Below are 23,562 nucleotides of genomic sequence, written 5' to 3'. Positions count from 1 at the left end.
CCATTCTAGCTGGAAATAGCAGAAGGTATAATCTGATTTGTCACCATTATTTCCTCTGTATCAGTAAGGCAACTGTGGGGTAATTCCATTTTTATCTATGAAAGTGCTTGTGTGAGTTCTTGAAGGAATAATGCTAGCAAAGTATTGAGCGAACAGACCTGTATTTGGAAAGGTATGCAATGGCATTGAGAACTGCACGTTTATAAGCAACACTTGTATCAAGAATTGTTGCCTTCCATTCTCATCAATGCTCATTCCCTCAAACACTAGCAATTCTGAGAATCCAACCTCGAAGATTGGACTTACAAGAAGAGGGGTTGGTCCCATTGGGGTAAGACACTCCTTCATCCCATCTCTTATGATTTCACACATATCTAAACCTGCCTGAATTTAAGTTGTCAATCCTGGTGTTTAAACTGCATCTTTCAATGAAGAAGATACTTGCGGAATAATTTTTCTTTCAAGCTCACCTAAAAGCATTTTTAGAGTGAGCCATCTCTCCCTGATTTTATCAAACAGATTCATCTGGCATGCATACGGCATACCCATTCCAGCTGTTTCAGGTAGGAAGAATCTTAAAATTAGAATATCATTCGATTTTGGGCAAATCATGCATGTTTGTGGCAGGGGTGATTCCAAATCTTGCAGAAGAGAAGTGTTTCGACTTTTGATACATTCGTCTGTCAGTTGCAAAGTTCTCCTCCAGATTTTTGAACTACTACCTGAATTTATTCTACTCAGTCTTCTTGCCTCATAGTACATTTTGAAGCAGCTGCACGTCTTAGTTTCTTGTCTGCCACTGGATATTAAACCACTACCTGGATTTATTCAATATCTATCACATAACTAGTAGTAGACAATAAATGGTACTCTTATCAAAAGCATGAAGCAGACTCCTTTACTTATTCTAAGTCATGAAATTATCTTCGAATGCACTACATCCAACAGGACATGTTTGCTGGATGAGATGTAGATATCAAAAACTTCTATCAAAATGTATTGAGGGAAATGTGTAGAAACATCTTGACTAGCGTCTGTATGCCAGGATGCTCAGATATGAGGTTTAAAACGTACTTAAGCTCTAGAAAACCACTCATCTCAATTGCCCTGCAAAAAGGATACCTCGCCATCGCCTTCAGAAAAGTGCATGCTGAGATTCACTCCTTCAACAAACACAGGAAGATATACTTTTTGAAACAGGGCTAAAGTTTTTGATGTCCACAATTTCCTCCATTTCTCTCACTGGAACAGTCGTTGCAGCCGCCTTAGCTGTCTTTTCCCATTCAGAGGTACCCTTTGGTATCAACAGAGAGCCATCACATGTTAGTATTACTTTTAAGTCCCGATTCTTTGGAACTTTAGCCTGGTGTGGCTGGAAATTGCATCTAAAAAGTTTTATATGCACAGACATTGAAAGATTAGGCACTTACATTGATTTTAGTACCTTCCCCAATAGGCAGCTTTTTGTCCATGGCAGGTTTGCCAATGGTCGCGAATGCAAAACTTCACATAGTTCTTGGGACCTTGAGCTATTTTCTGCAACTTCTCTTTCTCTCTCATTCCAATATTCTGGAGTTCCATTGATGGTGCAGTTCCAATCACTCCAGGGTGAGGCAAACCTGAAAATCTCCGCCCCCCCTGGCTATGTCTATAAAACTTCGTTAGCGACTGAACTGTTTTCGATATTTATGCATGATTATAGAAACGTTGGAGAAGTAACTTAATTTAAGATACTTTGAAATGATTAATTGATTTTAACATAGGGTAATGGAAAGAAAATTCACCGGCTACATGAGGAGAGTGGGCAAAAATCCCTTCCAGGCACCAAATAGCTTTAGGTACACAAGGAAAATGGTCGGTCAAACAACTTCCTCCATTTTCTCTTTCAAATGTTGCGGTATAGTCTCATTCATCCCCAGGCAGAGGACCCAGGTTACATATTTTCACTGCCAGAAGGTCGCCCTTGCTTGGCTGGTATGCCATCTTTGTCCACAAATCTTATTGGTCCACTGAGATAACGGGGCCTATGTCATTTATCAAACAAACCAAAATCAACAAGTTTCAAATTAAGACCATCCTGTTCAAGGATATTAGATGACAAAAGAGATAATTGGAAGACACCTTCTCTCCAGTTCGCAACCTCTACCCTGCAACCAAGGGTGTATAGTTGTAGAGTTTGCACCCAGCGCTTCTTCATCAAGTCCATTGGCTTTTATTAGTCTTGGAATACCACTGGGAGTGGTAGATCATGGAGAAACTTGTTGCAGAATTGTCAGTCTAGCCAATGGCATCCATTGGAGAAGGAGGTTAACTCCCATATAATTACTGGCTGACAAATGGGAGGGACAATCCTTCCAAATGGTCCCCATTTTCGTTTAACTACAAGACAAACATACTAAGGTGCACTTGCAAATGTGAAAAATGCTAAGGGCAACAGGTTTTAGAAGTTTCTCAGAAGAAGAGAAGACGAGCTAACAGGCAATTAACCAATGTCAACCAAAATTGCTAGTGAAAGACAGAAATGATTTCTTGAAAATCATTAGGGCATTTCTTTAGAGTGCCTTTCTCTGTACATGTCAAAAGGAATTTAAACTATATACTCACTGCAGCCAGGGAAGAAAAAACCACTAGAAGCATACAGTAGAAGCTGAAGACACCCATGTTCTAGTGACTTAATATAGGTAACCATGTGCTGAAGTTTTGCCATGGTTACCCTTGATGTTCAAAAGAAAACTTGTGCTTCTAACACTCTGAACATTGTCTGATCTTCAAGACAGAACTACAGTTACTGAGGGCTTATCAAGGAAGTTATTGATCTTTAAACACTTGCAATTATATATGCAGTAGAATTTGGAAAACAGAAGGAAATTAAAATTGAACTCACGCCATGTATGGATCAGCATGCTTGACATCATCCGCGGAGTCGTTTTTTTTTATTATACCTCCATCACAGTCCACCATTGCAACTCTAAAAAGCTCCCCTTCCTTGACCTCTGCAATAGGTTACAGCTGGTATGCCAAGGGTGGCACCGTTTGTGGAAGGGGATATTTCTGCTCCCAACGTTTTCTTCTTCTTCAGGTCTACAGGAACCACCAAATTTTGCACCATATTTAGCCATGGCTCAGTCCAGAGTTCCAGGCACACAGGAAATTAAGGTTAGGTATGTCAATAATGGGGAGACTTGTGGGAGTTGCCGACGTCCTGGAACCTTCATTATCCGATGAAATATTTGACAGCCATGACAGTAGCAGCAACTTGAAATTTTTATTTTTTTTTTACACTTGAGTGGATGGACCACTAGGAATTGATTGAGCTTTCACATATTACCTTGGGTTGTTTAAAACAAAACAATAGTAATTAGAGGGGTAAGCTACAAGGATATAATTCCAACGCTAGGAGTAAAAAGCTTGGGCTCGGAGAAAATAAAAGTGAACCACTCATTAAGGAATGATACCCTGTACTTGGTGGAACTTTTATCTTATCATACAAGTGAATTTCAGTGGTGCTTGATTTGATTCAACATCGTACATTTGACGTAACCATCCATTAGCAGAAAAATTTGTACTAAAAAGATGCCTATGTAATAGTAGACTGCAGACTGACCACATTGCTTAAAAATAACCGAACAGCTGGACTTGTTTACTTTCATCATTTTTGGATGAAAACAGGGCTTCGAGCTAATCCAAATTGCCCTCTCTCACCAAGTCACCTCGAACCCCACAAATCGGAATCTTTGAGATATTGCCTGCATTTCATGATGATTTGAGCTTTTATTTGTTCTTATAGGGAAAACATTACTTTCTTCTGCTTTATTTGGAGGATGGTCCCAGCAACTCCTCCATAGGGGGACTAGTACTGCTTCCTAAAAGACTCTGATCTGAATTTAGGACTTGATTGCTAGCTAAATAAGCTGACGGCATCGTTGCCATATTATGGGGTCATCAGTCCTAATCAAAAAGAAGGAGAAGATAATGGGAATTAATGTTGCCTCTGCCAACCAGCTGTTTTGTTGGCATTTTTCTGCGGATTAACCAATGCTTTGCATCAAAAAGTTTGAACACTTTACAGATTATAGTGCCACCATTTCTTCCTGGATCATCTTACTGAAACGGAAAATGGAATTGGCTGCTTATCTGAAAGAGTATTATAGCATTTGTATAAACTGATGGAACGGACCCTGTTTTGTTTGGTAGCCTGTACAGGGGTTGAGTCATCGTCAAGTAAACCCTAATCAATTAATTAACTAATGCTAATTAAATGTGTCTTTGCTATAACACAGACGTAGGATGGTATATTCTGGCACCAGCCTACCTCCCCTCCTCAGCTATTACATTTCTTTGTTACCCTTTTACAGATTCATTTTCAGGACAAGAGGAAACATATTAAAAGTTGCCTTAACCTGTATTCCACTCAATCTTTTACAAATTTTTATTTCTAGAAGCTTTTAACCTTCTTAATTATCTGCATTTAAGCTTGATCAATAACTAGGAATCCCTTATTTACGAATGATAACTATGGGTTGAACGTTGAAGGCATTAGAATCTCTCATGTATGATACCAATAATTCTGCCATTGAATTTTCAGTTGATCCGTGAAAATAAATTTTACTGATTTTGTCCTTTAATGACAACTAAGCTGAAGCAATTAGTAAATTTCCTAAACCTTTCCCCCACTAAATTCTCAGAGGTATAACCCAAGGAAATTCCCATCCTCTACCAAAAGGAATCTACCTAATGCAAGGTGGACGCATGATAAGGTAGGAGTGAGCAAATTGATGACTTGAGTGGTTTGGTCTATCATATTTATAAATCAAATGAATCAAACATTTTTAAAAAATTAATCAAAACTAACCAAACAGAAAAAGACAACAAAACCGATCAAATATAGAATTGGTTTGATTTTGGACCCATGAACTATAATTTTATTACTTTCTCAACAAATTATAATATTAAAATTTATAAACTTCATCCATAATTATAGTATATACAAATTATGTATAAATAAAATATTGGTATATATAATATATTACTTTATTATATATATAAAATTAATGACACAATTCATATGTTTTAATTTTTACATCAAAGGTTGTATAAATAATAACTAATTATAAACAATATGTTATAAAAATTAAGACGATAACTAAAAAAATTATTAAGTGTAATCATATAAATAAAGTCTATTATAAGTTGTAGTAATATTTATGTATAAATTAAATATATGTATATATGTAATATACATTACTTTATCATGTATGTATAAAATTAATGACACAACTTATATGTTATAATGTTTTATATCAAAGGTTGTATAAATAATAACTAATTATAAACAATATGTTATAAAAACTAAAGTGATAATTAATAAAGTTATTAAATGTAATCATATAAATAAAATTTATTAAAAGTTATAATAATGCTTATGTATAATATATATATATATAATGTTTATATAATTTTATATATGTATATATATATTCATAACATTTTATGTTATAAAACATTACTAAAGTGTAATAATTATAACATATTAATACGTAGGAAATTTACTATCATATATTTTAAAATTAACATATAAGTTATATCATTTAAAATATATAACTTGTAATTTTATATTAATACAGATTTATAAATAAATCAATAAATTAAATTAAATNACATTTTATATTACGATACATTACTAAAGTGTAATAATTATAATATATTAATATGTAAGATGTTGACTATCATATATTATAATCTTATCATATAAAATATATCATTTAAAATTTATAACTTGTAATTTCATATTAATACAGATTTATAAATAAATAAATATATATATATATATAATTAGAATTAAATTGTTATGAGTATTATTTGTATACATATATATAATAAATTAATATATTTTAAGTATATTATTAATTAAATTTATTATCAATTTTTTTAATATATATAAAAATATATTATAAAAAATTAATTTGATTTTTTAGATGAATTGGTTTAAAAATTTTAAATTGAAAACCGATCAAAAAATCAATTGGATCAAATATTTTGGATCAATTGATTTAATAAATTAATTAAATCAAACCATTTTATCTAAATCACATTTAATTTGGGTGGGTTCTTGATTTGATTTAATTTTGCTCACTTTTATGATAATGGACCCAAAAAATTAAAAAGAAAAAAAAGAAAAATCGACAAAGGATAAAACGAAAATTTTTTCCTCTTATCATCTCCCATGAGGGAGTTTACGTGTTGGATGGAGGAATTTATCATGATTTCATAATTTTTCAAAGGAAAGTGACCTCCCCCAGTCCCCATGGCTGAGGAAGTCAATTGGCTAATAAAATCTTGTTCTTCCACAGCCACAAAAAGATTATATACGTAAATATATATATATGTGTTGTGCCCATCACAAAGATAGGTAGCCCTTTCTTTCTTTCTTTCTTTCTTTCTTGGTTTGGTTCCAAAGTTCGTACATACTGGTTAACTTTCTTTTCTTTTTTATGTTTTTTCCTTTGGGCAAGTGGGGGGGAGGAGAGTGACAAGGTTGACAATAGGATAAGGACGCCACGTCCGCGGACACCATGACGTTTCCATTTGCTCACAATTTCACCAATCACGCGCCGCATATTCCAATGTATATAAACAGAAAAAAAATCTTAATCTAAAACTCTTGATGCAAATTTTGTCACGCATCATCTTTTCTGTCTTTTTATTTTTTTTTTCACTTATGAAAATTTCAGATAATTTTGCAGTCTAATAACCGCTAGTTCTCTTTTAAAAACGATCACGTTTAAGGACTTAGATGAAATCGTAAGTGTTTTATTGTTCGACTGATTTGTTTTTTAATGTCATATATAGCTCTTACCGCCAAATTGAGTTCTATTTAAATCATTAGGAGAAAATTCAACAGATGAAAGTGAAATTTTTTTTGGGTAATTGCTGTTGTCTGTTCTTAGCAATAACAGTAGTGTATAGGAAAAATCTAATCGCAAGAAGCGTGTTGGCTTTTTACCCAAATTTCCTATGTTCTTTCCACATTAATGCTTGTGCTTATAGCACAAGCAACTTAATCCTTTTACACATTCGGAATCTCCTAATATTTAGCAAGTGAATTCTTTAAGCTGGATTGAACATGACAAAATTGACCCAAATTGCAGCCAACAAATTAATTTTGCAATTCTTAAGCCATTCGTGGTAAAATTTTAGTGAACAAAATAGGATAATTATTGATACTATTATTTTCTCTTTAGTATGCTCTCTCACCTTATCTATTGCGATAGCTGATTAAGAATGAGGAAGATAAGGTTATGTATAATCTATTATTTCTGTGTTGCCAGACCCCAACAGCTAAAAAGAATAATGGAAGATAAGGTTATCATCTCATCAATCAAGGTTCACTCACTTGGACAGATAATAATCATGCTTCTTCCTTTTTATTTTTTTATAAGAACAAAGTTATATTGGAAATGGCTATTGGGTTTTGGTTATAATTTATTTATACATATGCTAATCCAGATAGTTAAAAATTTCATTGGATGCATGTGTTTCTTGTGATGACTTGTTAGATGCATGAAGAGAAAGGAAACCCCAGTTTTGAAGTTTTATTAATATTAAAAAGGAATTCCTAATTAATTACATGAAATAGTTGTGAACAAAGGAGAGTTTACGCCAATGGTGAAACAATGTCATGATTCTTTTATTAGAATAGACTCCTTCATGTTAAAAGCATGGGGAAGTTTACGCAAAGTTTAATTTGTCGATGAAGGTGCCAGCTAGCATAATGATTATCTTGCCAATAATAGAATTATATCATCAAAAACTTAGTTGCTTGAGCAATTAATATCACTCTTTGCAAAACAAGTATATATAGTTTTGATCATTTTAGTTTGACACCATAAATAATTAGGAAAATTATCCTGTAGTTATTAATTTAGAGAGTTTTGCTAAAAGTTTACATCTATTTATGAAGATCTTTTTAAGCACATAACATATTAATGAACCTAAGTAAATATGCTGATGTAAATGCACATAATTGCCAAAAATATACTTAAAACCTAATTATGTGTGTGACTGTGGTTTTTTTTTTTAAAAAAAAATCTAAAACATTTGATATTGTCCATTTAATTAAATTTCCATTCTCTCTCGGGAAAAAAAATCTTTTTTAACATAGTTGATTATTTTAAAAGATATATGACGTGTTCGAAGTTGATTCTAGTGACACAGAATATTATTTAATTGTGACTATAATTTTTATAATCTTTTTACCTACACCTATGGACAATGTCTGGTTTCCTGATCTCGCACAAAACCCTCAATGATTAGTCTCTAGAAATACCATATTTTTTTCCCACTGGCATTACAATAAATAACTCTCCCACAAACTCGAAGAATATATATTCTCAATACATGTGCATGCCACACCATTCCCCTTTCAAAAGAAAAAAATTTACCAAATCCCTTCCATTTTTAATAAATACCCTTGACGCAAGAGTCCTATAGTACTACTTTATTTCATGTTAAAAAAGAGAAATCATATAAAGAAGGAAAAATAATAAAACCATGAAAAGGAAAGGCCATCAATAATCAATATCCACTCAAATGAGATATTAAACCGAAAAAAAAAAAAGAAGGAAGGAATCCAACGGTGGAGCGACACCATCCGCGGAAACACGGAGCCGCTCGCGCCCAAGTCTTTGGAATCTAACCTCCTCCCTCTCCCCCCCATCGCAACGAACAGTACCCACACTCTCCCCTATAAACGCACCCACCCACTACCAAACTAACCCAAGGCCAAGCCTAAACTAGAGTTTCATTTCAACCCTTTATTTTTCCCTTTTAAACCCTCCAGAATCTCCCCCCTCTGATATATCCCCTTCCCCCTCTCACTCCCATACCTTAATTTTTCTCTCGTTCTTGCCCGTCTCTTTGCCAACCCATTTCCATTTGGCCATTTGTTTTTTTGCTTCCTGTTTCTTGTAACCTAAGTACCACTCAGCCAGCCAGCCAGACAGACCTGGGAAGTTTTGGGAATATTGATTTCATGCCAAGGGAGGGAAGAGTGGTTGAACCATGAGTTGCAACGGGTGCCGAGTCTTGCGAAAAGGATGCAGCGAGTCTTGTATTTTACGTCCTTGTCTGCAATGGATCGAGAGTCCTGAAGCGCAAGGCCACGCTACCGTTTTTGTTGCCAAGTTTTTTGGCCGTGCGGGGCTCATGTCTTTCATTTCCGCTGTTCCAGAATCTCAACGTCCTGGTACGGCGCAGAACTATTTCTTTTTCCGATATTCTTACATTTTATTTTGTTGGTTTTCAGTTGATTGCAAAAAATTCTAAGTCTCTGTTATAAAACTTTTCGATCAGCTTTGTTCCAATCACTGTTGTTCGAAGCTTGTGGGAGGACTGTGAATCCTGTGAATGGAGCTGTTGGACTCTTGTGGACAGGGAACTGGCATGTTTGCCAAGCGGCAGTTGAAACTGTCCTACGAGGAGGAACTCTACGGGCGATGCCCGAACTTATGGCTCCAACGCCAGCATCCGATGAAACATCCGAAGCTACGTGTACGGACATGTGGAAGTTGCAAGAAACAGCAACGAATCTGAACTCAAACTGTCGGTTTTCCAATTCAAGATCTAAGGTTTCACCTAAGCGTAAAAGGATTGAAGAATTCAAGAAATCACAGCCGTCCGATCTAGATCTTTGCTTGACTCCAAGCTTTTCAGGCAAGCGAGTCCCGGATAACAGACGACCAGGTACTCCGTCTATGAACTCGGAGGAATCTGTTACGACAACGTGCCTTGACAGTGGGTTTGCAGATCAACAAGGACAAGGCGGAGTAGCAGCAGATAAAAAGTTACTCAACTTGTTTCCTTGAAGAGCAAAAAAGAGTTTTTTTTTTTTTTTGTGAATCTAACGTTGAAATGATCTAGTTCGGTGTAATATTCTTCTTTTCTACCACTATCATTTCTCTTTTTTGGTAATGATTTTGGGTTTTAGATTATTTTTGGGTACTTCTGGGGACGGATTTTCCCGGAAAATGATTTTTCCGGCGAGTTTTTGTAAATTGCCGGCACAGGATTTCTCTCTTTTTTCTGTTTTAGTGTGTTAAAACTGTAAAAGAGAGAAAAATGAGAGTTTGTCGGTGATCCTTGAAATCATCTTTTCTTTTTGTTTTTTATCCCCTCCGCAATCTTCCCTTCTTCATCTCTGTGTTTAGTCATGGCCGTGTATGACACGAATAAATGAAACTTAATTTTGCTTTTCGACAAATTTCCCAATTTATGGTGTGGATGCTAGATTTGAAAGAACTCTATGATCGGTCAGGAAATATCCAATGGTTTCCCTGCTATATCTGTAGCCTGAACCATGATCCCACTTCTTCAACCAATGACAGAAGACATAATATAAGGCAAATCAAATCTTATTAGTTGGAAAAATACTTTGAATATTTGTATCTTTCACCAGGTGTTTGATCGTCTAATGGAATTCCAACTATCCTTCCTGCCCTAATACCAACTTAGGTCAAATGAGAATTCATTAACATATATTAATCTTCCTCAAAGCAACCTCAACAAAGCTGCACTAATGACCATGTGTACAGCTCTCAAATATTAATAAAAAAAATGCTGATGATGTTAGAAATGTAAGCCCAACAATTCAGTCTCAATATGATGAAATGCACTAATTGTTCGAAAGATATTTCATCATAAATGCAAATCCCACAATTAGGAAACAACCTTGCGTTGTGAGAGCAATTGAGCTAGCAAAGTTTTTTTTTTTTTTTGCTTTTTTATTATTTACTTTTGGCTTACTGTGAGACCGGTTGGCAGTGGTCTAAACTCCAACGCTAATTCTAGATGTTGGTTCAAGCTTTGACCCTTACTTTAAAGTTATCATAAATTTCTTCTAACCCAAAATACGTGGCAATGAGTGTATGCCTCCATTTTCATTGGAGGAAACCAGCATAATGTTTCAGCAACACCAGCAAAGCTATGGTCTTGTACCTAAATCGTACTCGTCCTCTTACCTTAGGTCTCCCAACCATCCACCGTTTCTGCCACGGTCATTGCGTCGTGCCCCCACATCCCGAAACTAGCGCGTGCCATTCATTCTTCATCTGATTATATAAAAATTAAAGGCGAAGACAAAAACATTCAGTCACCTATTTTTTCTCCTCGTAGTTATCCACAATAAATATTAAAAAACAAACAGTGCTCAGAGAATGAGTAGCTAAGGCAGAAGGCAAAGAGGAAAAATGTGAAAAAAAAAAAAATACTTGGGGCCTTTGGGTTTAGGGGTTGCAATGAGAATTAAATTTGTTTGGAAGAAAACTGGGGACCTTTCGCCGCTAGACAGACAGACGGCTGATTGGAGGCGGCTTTTGGCGAGTGCAAAGAGGCGTGGGAGGGTGAAATGGAAAACTTGGAAAGAATAAAAATAAAAATTCTTTTTTTTTTGGTGTGTTTTGTTTAATGTGATGTTTGGTAGGGTCAGGCCAAGGAAGGGGGTAGAGTGGGTCCTACAAAGGTTTGCAGTTTCTACGTCTCATTCGCCCCAACGGGGATGCCCATGGTACGGTCCCTGTCAGCGTCGGTTTTGGCTGTCATTTGCCTTTCCGTTCCTCCATATTTTTATTGCGAGTTTATTTCAGATATTCGTATCACTTCTTAAGATATGGGTGGTTTTATGAGTTATGCACTTGGCTTCTAGTTTAATTTTAAATCATGAGTGCAATGGGTTCCAGTTGACTTAATACTTAATTCAATGAAGAAAAAAGCTACTTGTTTTGTCTTTCGCTTAAAAATATAATTTAAATGGTTGAACTTTAGACTCAATTATTATAAAGCTCAAAATTGTAATATAAAATTTATGAGCTTATATGTATAAATAAAAATTATAATTAAATTTGTATTCAAATATTAAGTTAAATAAAGAGTATATATATCTTTCTGCTTTAAAAAATTATACTTGAATTCAAATTCCCTTCTTCCAAATGAAAAATATAATTAAAATCAGATAATTGTTAATATATATAATATAATTATCACATTTAACACAAAATATCAATTAATAAACTAAAAGATAAAACTTGATTAGCATGTAAACTCACTTTGATTGAGTAGCAAGATACTTCAAATTGTAGTTTAATTTATACCAAGAATTGAATTCCAAAAATACATTGGATGCATGCTAGCTTTGTCGTAGTTTATTTTATTTCCTTTTTATATTGTCAAATTCTTCTATTCCCCTCCACTTGAAGGTGTTCTTTCCTCTTATCTTGGGAAGTGGGTGGGTTCCACATCATCAAGTCACCCCATAACCATTATTTCATGAAACTTTATTTAAACAAAACCCATAAATGAGAAATAAATAAAACAAATTTTGGAAGATAAAAAAGTAGGGTTTTTTTTTCCTTTAGCTTTTTGTATCTGCAACTGCAATGCTGCGTCTCGCCGCATTTGGTGTGGGCCACCACCGATGACCGAACCTTCTCTCCTCTTCCACTTGGAGGTTTGATCTGGCTCGCCACCCCACTTGGTGCTTGCATTTGGATATTTAAAAATTAATACTTTAATTGGATTATTTTCTTACCACATTACGCTTTAAATGGTTAAGTACTCTGGTATTACTTGTAACTAGAAAGGGGTTCTTTGTTATCATTTTTTAAAACATTAATAATTAATTTAAAGTTTTAAAATTAGCCTTTTCTTCTTGTTTATATTATAATTAAAATTTTATTTTTTAAATGGCAATACGAAATTTTGACACGATGAATAATTATTCAAATATCAAAATAAGTAAAAAAATTATTAAAAATAGTATTTTAGTACTATATAATATATCTTTTATGTACAAAATATCATTATAATATCACATTAACATAACCTAACATATCGAACAAATTCAAGAAAACATCATTGTTTTAACATTCAATATTTCTTTTTTCTTATGTATTGCGTGGGTCAACATAAACTACAGTAGAGGAGGAACTCGTGTGGCTTTAATTCCGTTGTTAGTAAAAATAGGTTTTATCATATTGTAGTTAAGGTATTGAAAATCCTATTTATTTATTATTAAAAAAAATTATCTATAATTGATGAAATATGGTTGAGAGGCAAATAATATTTGAGGAATGATTTCTGATTCATTCACTGAAAGAATACTAGAAGGTCTGTACATATATATCCACAAATCAGGAAAGAAGAAAATGACAAAAAGCTGTAACTAATCAAGCTATTAACTAACTTAACAGTTATTAATTATTTACATCATTTAGTATCAACTAAAACGGTGTTGTATCGAAATCCTTGTTGTCTTCTTTCTGACAAAAAAAATGAAACGGTGCATTTCTTCAATCTTTATTCTTCTGCTGCTATTTACAAGTAGCAGTTTTTCTGGTGGCAACCTAGCTGCTTTTATTCTTTTGCTACATTGAAATTATTCATGATCAGCCTTCCTGATTAATAATAATCTTAATTAATGATATTGTTAGGCAATATTCATGCCAATTCAAATAAATGAGAATTAAACAAATTTTAATAAGTAAATTATCGAAATTGATCATGATCCATGTTGGTTTGGTTGATATGATAAAGATTTTAAAATTACAAAAAAAAATTAAATGATTTTCTTTTGTTTTTCTTCATTATTTTTTAATGAAAACGATAATGCTAGGTTATTATACAATACCTGCCTTAGCTACTGAGTGAATAAATTCCAGGTAGGGAATCCTTCTTCCATGGGATACAAGTATAACGTCATTAACCACTTAAAAAAGGAGCCAGACAAAATGATTAGCCGGTAGAATTTGGGTTTAATTTACCATGTACATTAGGTCAGTATTTTTTTTTTTTGGGATGAAGTAATGTTATTATCTTCTTAGAGCAATTGATGAATCTGTTGCTAATCAAATAACACATCATTGGCTTAATAGAATAAGTAAACATCAATTAAATTGCATAGGCATAATTGAACGATTTTACAATTAACTGCATAGTTAAAATATTATTTAAAAAATATTTTATATTAAATACAATAATTGATTATTAATATGGTAATTTTTAATACTAACATAACTTATTAATATATATACATATATCTCTATAATATATATAAAAGTAAGATAACTGATTAAGTTAATTAATTGATTCATTCTCAATTGGATTAATTTTTTTATATACTTTATATCAAAATTACGTAGTTTTTGATATTTGAAAGTTTTTTTTTCTTTTATTTATTTTTATAAAAAATACTTGAAATAATAATTTCTAACTTTTAATATTTAGAAGATAGATTCATTTACTATTTATCAATTGTAATTTAATATTATTTTTTATCTATATCCTCGTATTTTACATAAACTTAAATATATATTATTTAAACATCTTTTTTATATATGAATGTTTAAATTTCAATAAATATCTATCAAATTTATTGAATAAAATAAAAAAGTAAAAAAAGTATATTCATTTATCAATATACATAGCACACAGTCATCATTAAATAAATAAATCAACTGAATTTAACAACTTTTAACCATTCATTTTATATGTAAAAAACAGATACTATTAGAAATTAATAACTATATTATATTCATAAAATTTTTATATTATATTATTATCTTATATTTTATAATTATTTATCTTAATCTGCTAATAGTACAGATTATATACGCTCTTATTTTTTAATATTTTATTATACATCAATAATATTTGATAAAATTATTATTTTTTTAGATAAGTATTGTTTTATAACCATATATGTAGGTATAAGTTTTCAATAATTAAAATAAGAGTAAATAATAATATTCAATTAATATCAATTTATCTTTTCTTTACAAACAATAACCATACATCCATGCAAGTTAGCTATACAATATAGTTATTTTTACAAATTTTTTTAAAGATATTAAATTGAAGTTCACTTCAATATAATTTATATTTTTTATGATTTTTTTTCATAATATAGCTATGGGTACTATTTATATATATATATATATATATATATGAGATAAAAAAAATTAAGGAATAGACGTGGAAGGGGGCAGAATATAAAGAGGCTGGCCAGCACCACAAGTCTGAAACAAGACAATGGAAAAGAAGGTGTGACGCGGATTTCACCTCCGCTCCCCTTCATTGAATTTAGGCACCCACGACAAATTCCAAGCTTCTTGGTGCAGGTGCAGACCCATTTTTTTTTGTACTATCCTATCAGTTTTATTAAATTAAATGGATATTATTAAATCACAAGAACTCACAGCTTTTGTCGTGGGTCCAAGCACTTACGGCCATTTAAGTTATATTTATTAAAAGTTTTTAAAATGGAATATTAAGAGGGGCAGAGGCAGTGCTAAAAGCCGAGCCTTTTTGGGTTTGTTCCCTTTGGAGGTTTTCGTGTGGGGAAACGTCAGGGCAACTTGGCCAGGTCATAACTCATAGGTGGGGGTTAATTATTATCCATGAATATTGATTTGTACTTGATAAAATTGATTCTGCCTGTGCCTAGTTGCTTTTAATTGTAGTGGACTTGGATTATGTGAAATTTGTTTTTTGGAGATATATTTCATCTTAAGACTATGATCAGCCTTTGAAAGGAGTTTTGTGCCTATGTTAGAAATGAGTGGGTTTTTTTTTTTTTTTACGAAAAGAAAAGACTCAAATCTCACATCAACAATTTGCATCATAAGTTCCATCATTGAGTTTGCATTCACTACTGCTCCTAACCATTTGGAGTGTATTGAGCTCATCAATTTGGATTTTGACAAAAATTTAGGAGACCAAGTACAAGAATAATACTGTCTTTGTATTAGATTTTTTAGTAGTTTTATATTTTGTAAACATATTCAGTCAAATACTATTATATAAATATATGTATATATTTATTTTTAGTCTATATAAAATAAAATAATTTACTGTTTTTGAGAAAATGGGTAATCAATAAAAACATCATACTTAACATGCTGATCAAATTTGTGTTTAATCTTGGTATTTTTTTCTATTTGGTCGGTTTATTTTTTTGTGATAATCAAACAGTCTTACATGTTACAGTTAATTCAATGTACCATGAGTGCATAAAGAAGATTGAAGTTGATTTTGTCATGTCATTAATGAGAAACTCTATGTTGGTGTCTTTCTTCTAATTTCGTTTCACTGTAAACTAGTTTGCCGACTTATTCACCAAACCTTTTTGTAAGAAACATTTTCATTTCTAGTTAGGCATCCAAAAGTTTCATACTCCAACTCGAGGGGAGTATTAGAGCAATATTTTCTCTTCATCGTATCTTAGCATATATTTACAATTATTGCAATATAATTTTTTTGTATATATTTAGTAAAATGCTTTTGTGTATGTACTTTATTTTTTAAGAAATACAAAATAAAACGATTTAACTTCAATTATATTTTCTTAACACCAAGTTAAATTTAAAGGTAAAATACCTTGATCTCATCTTTTGGCTATAATTACATTATGGTTCATTAATTTTCAAAATGAACATTCAGCTTTAAACGTGTAAATAGCGTTAATGCATAAATATAAAATGTTTAAAATGATTTTCTTATTTTTTTTCACTATTTTCCTTTATCTTAGGTCAATTGTGCAACACTCCCTTTTACCAGTTGGCTCCTCCGAGGTTGGATCTAACCATGAAATGCCATATTTGATTGAATCTCCCTAAACTCTCTTGGGGAGTATCAAATCGTTGCTTTCTTAGGGAGCATCATCAACCGCAGGTGGTCGAGTATAAAGAATTTTTTTTTTGAAAAAAGAGAACAAATTAAAATAAAAAATTATTATTTATATAATTGTAATTTTTAAAATTAATGACGAATAAAATTATCTTAAAAATATTATTATGTTATCAAACTAATAAAAACATTGATGGTTGATTAACAACAAGATATATGTGTTCAGCAAAAATATTATTTTAAGACGAACTTTTCATTTTGAAAATAGACCTACGTGTAATTATAATCAAAAGTTGATGAGTTAGTGTATTTTACTCTAAATTTTATAAACATCTCATATTTTATAACCAACCAAGCATTTGGAGAGTTGATAAGAAAAAAATATTCTTCTATTTCTTAATTGGGATTAATTAAATATGAATGCTTTTGAAATTTGAAATTAATCCAAATCAACGAGCAATTAATAAATGATTAGCCCATAACTCATGAAGTAACTAATTAAAACTACTTATAAAATATAAACATATATTAATTGCCCCCCTTTCACCGTCCACAAATATTCTAAGAAAGTATAAGGCCATTTAACTTTGAATCCTTTGTATCAAAAAAAGATGTACACGGTGAAAAAAAAAAAAAACTCTAACTTTTTAATTTTTATCATAATTTTATGTAAATTTATTAATTTTTGAAATGAACATTGAAATTTAAAAGTGTGAACATCGTTAACATAAAATATAAAAAAATTAAAATATTATTTTTTTTCTCTCAAACAATGTAATTGACGGACGATTATCTCATTCGCCCACTAACCACCCACAACAAACACTCCCCAAGAGACAAGAGAAGGGAGCACTAATCTGGTGCTTCCAAGGGAGGGGAGTATCGTTGTGAGCATCGATTTGGTGCTCCCCTCCCTCAGGAGCACGCATCAAATTGGTGCTCCCCTTTCCTGGAGAGCACCAGATGCCATCGATCACAAGATGGCATGAGAGAATTTTTTTTATAAAAAAATTAAAATTAAAATTTATATAATAATAGTTTTAAAATTAATAAAAAATAAAATTATTTTTTAATATTATAATGTCATCAAATTAATAAAAATATTAATATTAAAAATATGTACAGTAAAAAATATTTTTTTAAAAGTTAATTATCAATTTAAAAAATAATAAATTCACATAAGTTATGATCAAAAGTTCAAAATAAAAATATTTTACCAAAAAAAAATTTATTGCACAAGCAATTAAGGACGACTAAATGAACGGCGTAGCTTATTTGTTTAATATAATGCCAACAAATACACAAGACAATCTTCTTCAGGATATGGAGAGTGGGAAGCAGCGAAAAGTTGGGGAGTGACGAGAGCCATTAAATTAGTATTAAATAATTTTTTATAGTTTTGATTTGAAAGTACACGTCTAGCTTTTTGGATTGCAAGTTGCCAGGCAAGTTGGGTCAGCTTTTGGGGTCCTACCTGAAAGTGGATGGAGTGACGCTTGCCATCCCATATATTTTAGATTTAGGTAACCATGTCACCTTTTTAAGATTCTAAATAATAATGCTTGCTTGACTCCTCTTCTTTCAGTAATAAAAAGAAAAGAAAAAAAAAAGCCCATGAAAATTTGTTGATTTCGTAATTTTCTTTTTGTTTATTTGGCTTTTTGATGGGCACGAATAGGTAATGTTAACTGTAAGCTTCGTCGGAAGGTTAGCTTTGGCATCTCCAAAAGAGACATCTGGGATCTGGCCCTTCAACAAATTTTATAGTCAATTAAAATTTCTTAAATAGTTTTTTTCCTTTTATTCCTCTGCCTCAACATGATTCAAGTCTCTTTTATCCAACTGTTCATATTGTCAGACTTAGGTCATTTGTTTTGTTTGCCATCTCACATATAAATGTTTGAAGCAATTTACTTGTCATCCTTTGCTAGCGATGAATTAAAAAAATAATAATTAAGTTCATTGTGAAATTTAATATATGTCATTTAATAACTATACCTTTTTGGAACCCTTGTACATACGTTGGTGCAGAAGAGTAACTTTAGGTTTAAGGAGCCCTCTCAATGATTTCATTTTTCTTTCCCCGTTTGGCCAACATGAGCTGGTGAAAATATTTAATCGTCAGTACATAATTTTTGTTGCAGAGAATTTAATAGTTCACCGAGCATAACGTTTTAAAAAATTTCATTTTCATTTTTTTATTTCCATCTATTAGTAATTTGTTTTATAATTAGCTTTCTCTATAATGTATAGTTTTTTTTTTATAAGCAACAATATAATAAGTAAAGTACACTTTTAAATTGTTGTTATTATATTTTCATTTATGAGTAAGAAATTAACTGCGTGATGCAATGAGAGGGCGCATCAATTATTTACTGGTTGTTTCCTTATTGAGCCATCAGACAAGGACAATAAGTGCATTTTTACAGAAATGTTGTTGGGGTGAATTTAACATCGTAACGACTTGATTCACATTATCACTTAGTTCAGTAAAGAAAACTTTTAACGTACAAAATAAAAAGTTTAAAAGTGCCCTGTTGGTATCATTTATTGGCATTGATGATGGTCTATATGGATATTTATTTGGTTTTAAATCATTCTTAATGGATATTTATTTGGTTTTAAATCATTCTTACACATTATAAAACGTCCAAAAGAGATTAAATGGGATCATAGTTGCCATATATTTATTTGATAATTTAATTAATTTATTACTTTTCATAATTGTATTTTTAAAAAGTATGTGTCATTTTTACAACCACGCTTGATATTTTAAAACCTTCTCATTCACGGTAAATTATTTATTTTGAAAATGTAAGAAAAGAGATTCGAATTTTATTTTTTAAGCAAATAAATCATATTTCAATCAATAAATCAAATACTTGAGTGCAATAGTAAAATTTTGATACTCTACAAGTCAAGTTAGAATATTAATTTTTTAATTATCTTAGTTATTATCCACATATTTTACACATGTTTATTTAATTATCTAAATATAATTTAATTAAACGCATATCAACCCTTCTAATTATATGCTTATAGAACTTAAAAACTCTATCAATGATATAAAGGATAATAATCTTGAAAAAATTCTCTAAGAAAATAAATTAATATTTATAAAAAAAAGTAGATTATTATTTTGTTATATATTTATAAACCCCGATATATTAAAATTTAAAAAAGAAAGAAGAAAATGAAATGTAGGAAATAAAATGGGTGATATGTGAGATGCACTTATGGTGTGGGAAGAGGTGATCTGGAGAGATACTGATAAGGAAATAGGGTTGAAATTATTGCCCTTGTTGGCTTTGGACCATCCATGATGTTATACACAGAAGAAGATGTGGGGAATGGGAAGGACATAGAAATGTGTAAGACACGTGGACTTCACGTGAGGATATGGCCCAGACCCTGACGGAACATGAGAAAAAAAAAACACACACACACACACAAAACTTAACCCCTGAAACCTTGGGGGATGCATACTTTGCTGACGTTGGAGAATGTTTTCTTGCACGTGAACGTGTGAGCTCCACATCACTTCCCCTTCTAAACCTTTATTTATTGTTCAAACCCCCCCAAAAAACAAATCCCATATCATTCTATTAGGGCTTTCAAAAGAGAGTCCTACTAAAGGGGAGGAAGACAGCCCATTTGGAAATTACCAAACAAACAGGCCTAGCTAGTTAACGAAAGAAACATATCAGGGCATGTAGTGTTTGGGCTGAGTCCTGTTTGTAGGATAAGTCCCAGATACCAAAACCATGCTTGGTGACTTTATTAAATTTGCCACAACATTTAAATATGAACAAAGTGCCAACAAGTTTTACTTGCTTCCCAGACTTGTTGACATAAAGCAGCAGCACAAACAGTAACTTCCCTTATTCATTTATTCTTTGTGAATTGGGAAATTGTTCGTGATAAACAACAACAAGTTCTTTAACATTCTTTTGTTTTTCTTTTAATTATATAGATAATGTTCTTTTACTATTATGTTATTGAGATATAAAACTCTGTTAAGTAATTCGATCAATCTTTTTGAATCTCATAAATATTGTTCTATAAACTGCACCAAAATCAGGGGGAATTTAATGCAATTAAACAACCCCTTCCTGTGTACTTTAGGTAGCTACTATCCTAGTCCTTGGACTAGAGTAAAAGAAAAAGAAAAAAAAAAGGGGTTAATCGGATCATAGACCCTACACACTCTTTGGAAATGACTTGCATCATCGATCTGTACTTTCAGCATTTGATCAGAGGCTGAGAAGCCTTGGAAAGGTACGAAATTCTTCTTCTCTGCATAAACGACAAAGCCTTTTTTTTTATTTATACTATAAAGTACTCTACCACTAATATTTTGAAACCCAAAGGCATGCGTTATCCTTTTTTTTTTCCCCACTTCGATTCTTATATTTTTTCCCCAGATTTGTTCGTAGTTCATTTTTGTCAAACTTTGAGTTCTTCCAAGGAGGCAATTTTTCTACCTTCCCGCAGACCTAACCACTTCCTTTTTCTTGTCTGTACAAGGCTAATATAAGCTACAGAGGTCCATGTGGCAAACTCCAAATAAGCTTTAAAATTTTAGAATCTAACTCAGCCCTTAGGTACAGATCTTTAGGGTTTTGGTTTTTACTGGTGTTTAGTAAAGGTAAAGGACATCCTTATTTAACCAAACCCTTCTAATCTGAATTTCAAAATGGGCATTGCTGCGCCAAATTAGTACTGCATACGACATTGGAAGTGAACAAAAACTTGAAGGCAACATGCACAAATGATATTTTATATATATGACAGAAACTGTATACCAAGCTGTCATTCTCTGGCGTAATTTTGTAATCCATTTTTTTTTGATATTATCTCACATTTGTTAGGAGCCTCTGATTAATTTCGAAACTATTGGATGTTATAACACCTTGAACTATATATAATGCATGTTTAATTTTTTTTTTAATATTCATCTTACACAACAGAAAAATCCAAGCTTCCCTAAGTAATGATTGGGTGGATTGTTTTGGCTTAATACTGCACAAGTTGATATATCAAAGTTCTAATCCCAGTTAGCATGTAGAAACTGTCCTTTTTTTATTATTATTTTTCTGTTTTCTCTGTAGCTCAACATTCGAAGCTTGCGTTTGTATATCTTTGGCTTCCATATGTTTTGGGGTAAGTTCCACATCTTTAGAATTTATATAATACTATACCAACTGTGCTTAAAATTCATTAATTTAATACAGAAAACAGATGTTATATCAAATCGGGTATCTTAAGCACATGGTTTCATTCCTTACTTTCATGCTTGCTACTTTGTTTTTAGTGTTGTCTTAATGGATGTAAGAACAAATTAGACCATGGGGGATGCCCTGAGAAAACATGTCCTGATATATTTCTTAAGCCCACATGTCTTTTAGTCCTTGTATCTCAAAGTTTAGGAATCCTCATCAGAATGCTCACAAATTATATGTAAACCTCACTTCCTTAACTTATATGATTCTCCTTATATGCTTTCCCTTAGATTCTTCTTATACTCTTCTTCAGCTGCATGCATTCCGATACTTGGTAAAGGGATTACAAAAGGTTGGATTGATATGGTAAAAACTTAAATACAAAATTTCAGCAAAAAGTTTGTCAGCTTTCTTTGGTTCCCTCCTCACTCCTAAGATCACAATAAATGTATAAAATTACATGGTTAGAACCTATCAATTTGTTTACCAACTGTTTTGACAGACTGCTTGCGCGACAAAACTAGAGTTTATTTTTATCCATTGCTGTCCATGATTTGCATCATAGACTAAAAATATACAGAGAAAAAGATATGGTATCAGCTAGGGACCAGTAGCTTTTTTGTAATTACATACATGAATTGAACATTGATGAAGGAAATTATCTTTGATTGAAACTCATTAATCTAGTGAAAAAAGATACAGAATTGCACTTTGTAGATTTGAGATATAGAATATATTCTTGCAGTGTGATATTTTACATGAAAATGAAAAGAAAAAAAAGGCAGTTGATATCTATTATATATACGTTGGTAAGTTCTCAATTATTTGCATTCACCTCATACACTGCCGCATGTAAGACAAATAACTATGATATAAGATGAATTGAGTGGTGAGTGGGAATTGTGAGTGGAACATTATCCTATCTATGTAGTTCAATGATCTTCGAATTTTCATGGTTAAGATGTGGCAGGTTTCCCAAATTTCAAACATTAAATGAAATGCAGATGAGGCCCAGAATTCTCTAGGATTAGTGAAAGGAAGTTGATGAACAGAAGGCAAGTGATGGGGGCGGTGAGGAGGTGTCCCTTTTTCTTGGGTGGCATGGTCGAGTAGTCTATTTAAGGTGGGGTTGGGGCTGCGAGGGAACCAGTCCTTCAATAAGGGAACAAAAGGAAGTATATCACGTGTGAGTTGCAGAAGGGTCAATTTCTACGTAGAGATGAAATGAAATGATTTATGGACCCTTTCCAAAGGGGTGTGTGTCTGCCTGCCTGCCTTCACAAGATATTACTACCTTTTAATGATAATCCTCTTAAATTCCAAATTCAAAAAATTCTTGTGGATATCTAAAAACTGGTCCTGGATAAGACCTCTTACAAATTTTGATTCCACAAAGTTGGTGACAGAGAGAAAGAGATCAGAGAGAGAGAGAGAGAGAGAGAGAGAGAGAGAGAGAGGTAGGTAGATAGTAGTAGNAGAGAGAGAGAGAGAGAAGGGTTGGAATATGTATGAAGTATATTTTTGTACACCCTCGAGAGCATTGTGTGTGGGGCATGAATTATTTGCTAAAACCTAAAAAGTATATATGTCTTTCCTAGAGATCAATGCATGTGGGACAGCATCTTTATTATTTTTGCTAAAACTTACAAAGAAGTTTTGCATTAAT

At 32.2% G+C, this 23,562-nt stretch overlaps 1 protein-coding gene and 1 long non-coding RNA gene across 4 annotated transcripts; one reads left to right on the top strand and one right to left on the bottom strand.

The window, feature by feature from the left end:
• On the bottom strand, positions 865–3,421 carry LOC18611264. Of its 3 annotated transcripts, none has more exons than XR_001928653.1 (4): positions 2,885–3,421; positions 2,122–2,761; positions 1,431–2,024; positions 865–1,294 (listed from the first exon to the last, which is right to left on the bottom strand). It is a non-coding gene; the product is annotated as an uncharacterized LOC18611264 (long non-coding RNA). The 3 variants fall into 3 exon arrangements; XR_001928652.1 differs by having other exon boundaries at positions 1,431–1,648; positions 1,785–2,024; positions 2,122–3,411; XR_001928651.1 differs by having other exon boundaries at positions 2,122–3,415.
• On the top strand, positions 8,727–10,255 carry LOC18611263 (LOB domain-containing protein 38). The gene is made up of 2 exons (XM_007047423.2): positions 8,727–9,244; positions 9,352–10,255. Exons 1-2 carry the CDS (start codon positions 9,061–9,063, stop codon positions 9,861–9,863), a joined length of 696 nt encoding a protein of 231 aa, XP_007047485.1. The 5' UTR covers positions 8,727–9,060; the 3' UTR covers positions 9,864–10,255.

Source organism: Theobroma cacao, chromosome 1 (genome assembly GCF_000208745.1).
Source record: "Theobroma cacao cultivar B97-61/B2 chromosome 1, Criollo_cocoa_genome_V2, whole genome shotgun sequence".
NCBI classification, from domain to species: Eukaryota; Viridiplantae; Streptophyta; class Magnoliopsida; order Malvales; family Malvaceae; genus Theobroma; species Theobroma cacao.
Note: the sequence above shows the minus strand (reverse complement) of the source record. Positions and strands in the feature narration are given on the sequence as shown.